The sequence below is a fragment of the Solanum tuberosum genome, unplaced genomic scaffold (genome assembly GCF_000226075.1).
Source record: "Solanum tuberosum cultivar DM 1-3 516 R44 unplaced genomic scaffold, SolTub_3.0 scf00313, whole genome shotgun sequence".
NCBI lineage: Eukaryota > Viridiplantae > Streptophyta > Magnoliopsida > Solanales > Solanaceae > Solanum > Solanum tuberosum.
Genome location: NW_006239248.1, coordinates 186,451 through 195,384, shown reverse-complemented (window position 1 = coordinate 195,384; position 8,934 = coordinate 186,451). Strand labels below are relative to the sequence as shown.

Sequence of the window (8,934 nt, the reverse complement as noted above, 5' to 3'; positions counted from 1 at the left end):
TATTTCTTCCCAAAGTTTTCTTAAAACTAGAGATGTAATTGAAAACCCCATAAAAAAGAAGGGTAATTTTGAAAAAAAATAAAAAATTAATACATTTTTGAAGTTTGAAAAATTCATTCATTTAGAAACATAAAAAGTGTCAGAAATTCATTTATTTAGTAGCGATGAGGGTATTTTTGTAGACACACACAAATAATTACGCAACATAACAATATATTTTTTTTAAATAGCTATAACTTTTGTTTTGTGTATGAAAATCACTTTTGTGTTGTTATGGGAAAAGTGAGAATGCAACTCTCTCTTTTTCTTTTCTTTTGAGTATGAAAACAACTTTTGAAATTGTTATGGAAAAACAGGTGGCAGTGATGAAAAACAGGTGGCAGTGATGACTTATGATAGATTTGTGGTGATAATTTGAAAGTGGAACAAATGTACGTCTGATATATGTTCAACGTATCACACTATATATAAAAGAGAAAAGACATTAAATAACACCTGAACTTGTCCTGAATTTTCATTAAGACACTTTAACTATGCAGACGTCCTATTAGGAGTATATCTTGTATATGTCAATGTATATCATTGTATGTCAAGTGTGTTCATGACATACACATGACATATATGATAACTCCATAATGTCCCAATCCAGAGTAACAACCATAAAATCACGTTTGCCATTCTCCATAAATCATATATGTAATAGTTTACAGTAAAGATTTACTATAATTTACAAGAGAAAAATTGGAGTCGCTATCGGTTAGGCAAAATAACTTATTTATTCCAGACATGTAAATCAAGTTAGAAATAGTACATTAAACGCACAAAAAAAAAATCGCAATGTCTCAAGAAAGATTAATGGCACTCCCGCATAGTTTTTCTAGTTCGTCTTCCAAAACCTTTTGCAGGTTTGCCTTGGTTCGTCTATAGATCCAACCTTGAGAGCTCTGATCCCAGTCAAACCTTGATGGACCGCTGCAACAAAAATGTTTCGTGAACACAATGGAGATCGGATGGGTGTGTGTCTGAATATCGAAACTTAACACAAACCAGAAAGAGCAAATGATTGTAGTATGATATACCAACTTCATCAGTAAAAGCTTAAAGAAAATTTAAAAATGGCATTGAAGTGATACTGCTATAAATATAGGGAAACCAGAGAAACAAGTGAATCTTTTGAATCCACTGGCGAGTGAACATGCTCTTTCGTGGATAAAATAATAATTCACACAGTACGTTTAAATGTTCTTCCGGGTACTTTTAATTTAACTATCTACATCTGGATATTATTTTCATAACAGAAAGCATATTACGGCCATATTGTTACAATTATGTATAGAGCAGAGTACAGGGAAAGCCCCTCAATGATATACACACTCTTTGAACTCAATGAGCCTATAATAATTGTTTGCTGGTCTAAATGTGTAAATATTCGACTCCTCATAGTTGTTTCTTAAATATTGACTACGAATCACAGATTCTTTTTTCCTAAGCATGTTACAGTCTTATATATACGCTTAAGGAAGTACAAGAAATGTTTCCAAGTTGAGGAAAAGAGAGAACAATGAAATTATAGATGGAGGTGGGACAGGGGACGTATTTGCAGACTGCATTGTGTTAGAAGGTTGATTTTTGATATGGTCCACACCAAGATTATATGAAAATAAAAAGATAAACCAAGACACATCAGAAATGCAATTACAAAGAGAGAGAGAGGCATTGGTACCTCACTGGTGAAGACATCCAAATCTGCCTATTTGGCGTCTGTTTGTTTATCACGTAGGTTCCCAGGCTCCCAAGCTTCAGCGTTAAAACCTCATTCTGAGAACAAAATCTAGAATATCAAGACAAATGCAGGACATTGAAAGAAATATATTTTAATGCTATTTTATACTTCTCACCCCATAATCCACATCGAAACCATCAATGTCAACTGAGTCCCCATATTCCTGTCATGTAGAAAAACGATGCAACTGTTAAAACAATCAAAAAATGCAGACTGCTAATCATATGTACAACACAACCCAACTCAAATTTAACTTAGCAGATTGACAAACAATTTTAACAAGAAAAGGAAGTGCGCTGCATGGGGTTAAAATCTCTTCATGGATATGAATGCATGATGCATAACCAATCTTTGGGGTAACATGTTCTTCAACTACTCGACAAAAAGTAGAGCAATTTCAAGCAGCCACTTGGGAAATTCAATCCAAATGACATACATAAGAGATTGCACGTGGATGTTTCAGAATGCTAGTTGACAGACTAATTAACTACCATCATTCTCAATTGGCCATGGAAATGTATTTGGAGAAACAAGGCCCCATTGAAAGTAAAGTGTTTCACATGGTTGGTGGCTCACGAACAGTGCCTACCTCAAGATAACCTTCGGAAAAGAGGAAGGATTATTTGTAGCAGATGTGCACTGTGTGAGAGGCACAATGAGGATGCCAATCATCTTTTTATTCACTGTGCATTCATTAGACAGATCTGGGATTTTGTTCTGAACAACATCGGGGTTAACTGGAAAATGCCAAGGACGACAAGAGAACTGCTCCAGTGTTGGTACTCAAGAAGATTTGGTAAGACAAAGATGATAAACATGAAATATCTCCCTTCGGCAGCATGGTGGACCCTTTGGAAGGAAATGAATGCAAGCATTTTTGAAAGCAAATCAGAATATGTAGTTAGTACTAAGTACAGATGTTTATCCCAACTGTTTTTTTTTTGTGTAACATGGCAATTGCAAATGATATAGAGGCCATGATAGATTTTCTGAGCTCACTACACAAAATGAAATGGAGCGACCCCTTGTAAATTCCCCACGCACCTTCTGGTTGCTGGACTTTTAATACAATACCTTTTTAACGATAGAAAAAGTCCAAGTAATTTTTCTAAGTATCAATAAATTCCTGAGGGTGAGTAGCGCAAGGCTCACGGCTCGATGGATAATAGGCCCACCCATCTAACCTTCTCCACATAAATACCCAAGCTTTTGTTTAAGAGAAGTTCCTGATACTAACTAAACTTTTGAAAACAACAAAGAAGATCCAATACAAACAAACACTAATTTTAGACTGACTAATAAACATCAGCAACCACCTTGAGTATCACAGTGCAACCGCTAAGGCCTAAGATATAGGATCATATACGAGAAAGTCCAACTAAACTTGATACAAATAAAGTTAAACTTAAGTATATTGAATACATCAGTATACCTCCAACTTATCTAGCAAGTCATGGATGGTGGCATTTGCCAGTCTGTGATACTCATCTTCCTGCAGCAGAGACCTGTAAATTTACAAATTTAGTATGACGATACAGACACATTTTCCTCAAAAAAATTCCAACTATGGAAGGACGTTCTAAGAATTACAAACAGAAAACAACCTCCATTGTAGATATTACAGAGAGAGCAACACACACACAGAGGAGAGAGCGAGAGAGAGAGAGAGAGAGGGGGAGGGGGACTAAGACAACGTTAGTTTCTATGCGAGAATCAACGGTACTGTCATAAGACACAAAAATCTAAGTATCAAGCATTGACTATTATGCAGCAAGATGGGAGCTTTAGCAATAAATTGCAAATCCATGGGACAATAGCGCAAATGTTTTATGCTGCTCTTCCTTTAACACGTAGAGAAAAGGTGTACCATTTCAATCTTCCCAAATTTACTTTTCTTTTGTCAAGCTTATCTTTACTTGTCTAGAAATGCAGTATTAGCTTTTCAGACAATATAATTTCCCCCATATAAGATCTATAGGAGCCAGGCAAAACAGTTTCAGACTTATGTGCAGTTATTTGAAGCTTCTGATGACTTCTTCTACTTTTCATCATATTTTTGTTTTACATCCACCTTAGCTTACTTTTACCTCACATTACATCAACCATGCAACACACCCTCAGTCAAAACAAACCAAAATAGCTATTCCTTTATCACGGGCAAGTGTAAATCAAACACTAAACTTCATCTATTACTCTAGTGCTGGACCACGGCTTCAAAAATCAGTACATTGACCTGCAGAATTCTTCTAGACTAATTGTATTACCTACATTCTATCCTCACTTACATTGGAAGTCGAACACATTGGAAAATCAAAGATTCTCTGAGATACAGTATAAAATGAGGACATTAAGCTGCGTAATCAAACTAAAAAACTTCATCTTTGAACATTTATGTGTTTACACCCTTTACAGTGATGCTTAACAATTACACAAAGGAGGCGGAGAGGGGAAATTAGAAGGACACGTGTTTGGTATGATGGGAAATTTTTCCTCAATGAATTTGTGTTCCACGAAAATACTAAAAGTAATTATGCCACTTACCACAGAAATCATTTTCATTTACAAAGATCCTTACTCTTATTCAATCTCACTTACTTCAAACAATGGTAAGACATGGTGGCCGAAGATTAGGATAGGAAGATAGTAGGTAGCTAAGTGTTGTCACATTTTTGTGTGGGAGAGGCAGGAGTCTAGCCCCCTTCTCCTCTCCTCCTTTTTTGAAATATTTTGTAGTTATTGCATAGTTTCTTATTCTTCAATGTACTACTATATGTTGTTGTATTTGCTTTGTATCTTGCCACTTGATTGTCTTATTCCCTTACAAACCTGCATTGGGTACATTTCTATTGAGTCAAGGGTATACGGGAAACAGTCTCTATACCTTCTATACTTCACAAAGGTAGGGGATAAGTCTGCCTACATCCTGCACTTCCCAGACCACACTTATGGGATTACACTGAGTTTGTTCTTGTTGTTTAGACATTGGTTATTGACCTTAACTACCCAAAATATCACCAAAAACTTTACCCTCACAGTAAAATACTCAATTCTCATCAACAGAAGTCCAGTTGGGTTTTTCTCCCCACAAAGAGGTTTGAGGCAGGGAGATCCACTTTCTCCTTTTCTCTTCATACTTGCAATGGAGGGTTTAAGCAGAATGTTAGATAAAGCCAAGCAATTGCAATGGCTGAATGGTTTTGATGTGGGGAGCATGATCACTACAAACATCTCTCATCTGCTTTATGCAGATGACACTGATATTTTGTGAGGCAAATAGGAGTCAAGTTCTTTATTTGAATGGATATTTTGTGAGGCAAACAGGAGTCAAGTTCTCTATTTGAATCTAACCCTTTTGATTTTTGAAGCCCTCTCAGGTTTGCACATCAATATGCTAAAAAGTGTGATCTATCCTGTTAATGAGGTGCTAAACTTGGAGGAATTAGCAGGTATCTTGGGATGTAGTGTGGGTGAATTCCCGGCAACCTATTTGGGGTTGCCATTGGGTGCAAAGTATAAGTCAACAGCTATATGGGGACGAGTTATTGAGAAGTTCGAGAAAAAATTTGCCTCCTGGAAGATGCAGTACCTATCGACAGGGGGCAGACTTACACTGATCAACAGTGTACTTGATAGTATTCCCACATACTATATGCAACTTTTTCCTATTCCTGGCAAAGTGTTGGAACAACTTGACAAGATCAGGAGAGATTTTCTATGGGAAGGGAATAGTGAGAAGCACAAGTATCATCTGGTGGAATGGCCAAAAGTCCTTCTTCCTAAACTACAGGGGGGGTTAGGGATCAAGGATTTGGCGCTGCATAATAAGTGTCTACTTATGAAATGGTTATGGAGATACACACAGGAGGAACATGTTTTATGGAAGGATGTGGTCAGTGCAAAGCATGGGATACAGAGTCATTGGTGCACCAGTCTTTCAAAAGCACCTTATGGGGTCGGAGTCTGGAAACACATATGCAAGCTATGGGAGAAATTTTCTCAGCATAAGCACTTCACAGTGGGGAATGGACTTCATATCAGATTTTGGAAAGACAAATGGCTTCGCAACACAGTTCTGATGGATGATTATCCAAGTCTTTTCAACTTAGCCAGGGATCCAGACTCAACAATTTCTCAAAATAGAGATGGAGCAACCTGGAGCATTATGTTTAGAAGGAATATGCAGGATTGGGAGTTTAATGACCTGATCAAACTACTACAGACTCTACAGAGTTTCTCTCTCAACACTCAGGCAACAGATCAGTTCAAATGGGGTACTACAGGAGACGGGAATTACACAGTGAGTGCAGCCTACAAGCAGTCAAGAGCATTTAATGCAGTCACTGACCACTGGCCATGGAAATTAATTTGGAAAATCAAGCTACCGCCCAAGATCGTCTGTTTTTGCTGGACTGCACTATATGAAGCATGCCTAACTCAAGACAACCTCTATAAAAGGAAACGCATCATTGTGAATGGATGCTACTTATGTCAGAAAGCAGCAGAGAGCAATAGGCACCTTTTTCTGCATTGTACTGTTACAGCAAAATTGTGGAACATGTTTTACTCTTTTTTTGGACTCAGTTGGGTCATGCCACATAGTATCAAAGAAGCTTATGAGAGTTGGTGTTGCTGGAAAGTTGACAGCACCATCAAACAGACTTGGAAGATGATACCTGCAGCAATTTTTTGGAGTATTTGGAGGGAAAGGAACAGAAGATGTTTTGAAGGTCTATCAACTCCTTTACATTCTCTCAAAGCGGAATGCCTTATGTGTCTGTACAGTTGGGTTAATTTGTCCTATGTAGATTCCCTGGATAGTTTTTCAAATTTTGTTGGCTCCTTAGTTTTAGCATAATTGTACTTGAGCCAGCAGACCAACTGTTTTTGCTTCTACTTTTGTAACTAATTTGCATCTTCTTGATGCCTTCAATGGAACATTTACTTCATCAAAAAAAAAAAAAATTTACCCTCACACTCTATCCTACACCTTGCACACTTACCATAAGTGATGCACCTCTCCAGCAAAACACCGGACAGACAATATTTTCCAATGGAGAACACTTTCCTCCACACCAGATGCATCTGTCCCTATTTCTACTTCTAACAATCCTCAAACCGTACACTCAATACTACTCTTCAATCTAATATTCAGGTCTACTAACATCCTAGGGCATGCCCTATTTCGCAACAGAAAAACAACTAAGATCGAACTAGTTTCAAGCAAATTGAAAATTAAGAATTCTAGATATAGGATAATCTCCGTTCTCCAATTGTTCAAGCAAATTCTATAATCACTACAAATAAAAGCAAGTAATCGGAACTAAAATTTGTTAACCTACCGGTAATCAATAGCAGCAGGACCTTCAGAAGCATCTTGGAGAGGTGACGAGCGGGAACAATAGCTTCTAGAAACTTTTGAGAGTAACGATTTGGATATAGTACCCGAAGGTTCTAGAAGATATTTATGCGTAGAAGTAGAAAGAAATGATCTTTGTATTAATGAAGAGGAATTAGGTTTGAGAGCTCTGCATAGCGATTTCCGAAGCAGAAGCAGTTTCCGTGAACAAGAAGACGCCATTTTTGCTCTTTAGACCAGTTTCCAGTTCCTTCGCCATTCTAGTTACTTTACACAAGCTGCCAACAGGCCCAAACTTATTCTTTAAGGTTTAAGCCCATCATTTTATATACTTTTTTGGGCCTTGCACACTTTGTTTCGATGATCGTTAGATATTATTTCTTAATGTAGCGTATTGTTGTTGTATTATATCATATTATACTTTTTAAATAAATATAATGTTTGGATGTATTGTATCGTTTCCCTTTATTATATAATTTCACACATTCATAGTTTGAACAATAAACCTACAAGAAATTATAGGATACGGGGTGAAGCTACTATGAAAAGGTGGAAACAAGAAATAGGTTTTTTCGTCATTATCTAACGATAGATTTAAATGATGTAACATAATAAAATTTAAGTAACAATCAAAACAAACATCGTATTTAAACTAATAATACAATACAACATATAATAACCATCCAAACAAGGTGTCAATGTTCGTCAGGAAAATTATTACTTGGTAAAAATTATCCCCTTTATTAGCCTAATCAAATGGTGAAAAAAATTACACTTTGTTTTAATACCTTTTAATTATCCTAAAAGTATCTCTATCGTTGATTTTTGCAATTATATATATTTGACATTTGACATTTGTTTAACCCAAAAAGAAAAATGTAGATATAGGTTTATGATCATTTTATCCTTACTTATGTCCTAAGAGATAAAAAAAAAATACATTTAACATTTTCTTTATTTATGTGTTATTACCTTATAATTGAAATATTTATAGACTTTAATAACAATTACTATAAAAAAAATGTTTTTTTTTATCTTGAACATGACAGATAATTTAAGAGAGAAAATAGGGAGTAAGAATTGGTTTCCAAACTAAATCTCATTTTTCATCGGTCAAAGCAACCCCAACAAAATAACTGAAACCTCACAAAAATAGTTTCTTTAAACAAAAGAACAACTATAATATATGGTATGTAACAAACTAGACAATTAATTAGTTGATAAAATGAATTCCAAAAGGCCAATTGAAAGAAGAAGTATGCTGTTATTTTTTACATGGAAATGAAAAATGAAAAAGGAGTAACAATTAGTTACTTAGTTGAAAGTTCATCAACCATAGATAGAACTAATCCCTTCAAGAGAAGAATTCATTCAAATCCAACTATATTAGGGACAAGAAGGAAATTTGGTTGTAATCGTCGAGCACAACTTTTAGCCATTGCTCATGAGTTAAGGCATCATCAACAACTATCTCACAAGTCATCATCGAAACAAAAACACAAGGTAATCATATATAGTGAAATGTTCTTTTTTATTTTATAACAAAGAAATTCTACGTCCAATGCATAATGGATATGTACATCTACGTTCTCTACTTAAATATTTCAAACTTTTGATCATGGTTGGATATAGAGGTGGATCGAGAAAAAAAATTGCTCAAGAGTTCAAACTATAAAGAATTAAACACATAAATAAATCACGGAATCCAATATATAGTATATATACATATAACAATAACAACATATTCAGTATAATCTCAGAAGTAGGTCAGAGAAGGATAAGATATCTACACACT

At 35.6% G+C, this 8,934-nt stretch overlaps 1 protein-coding gene across 1 annotated transcript; it reads right to left on the bottom strand.

The window, feature by feature from the left end:
- Nucleotides 1-651: 651 nt before the first annotated feature.
- Nucleotides 652-7,419, bottom strand: LOC102599759 (frataxin, mitochondrial). Its single transcript, XM_006360476.2, has 5 exons — nucleotides 7,123-7,419; nucleotides 3,216-3,288; nucleotides 1,899-1,946; nucleotides 1,724-1,818; nucleotides 652-972 (listed from the first exon to the last, which is right to left on the bottom strand). Exons 1-5 carry the CDS (start codon nucleotides 7,359-7,361, stop codon nucleotides 843-845), a joined length of 585 nt encoding a protein of 194 aa, XP_006360538.1. The 5' UTR covers nucleotides 7,362-7,419; the 3' UTR covers nucleotides 652-842.
- Between the last annotated feature and the right edge of the window lie 1,515 nt (nucleotides 7,420-8,934).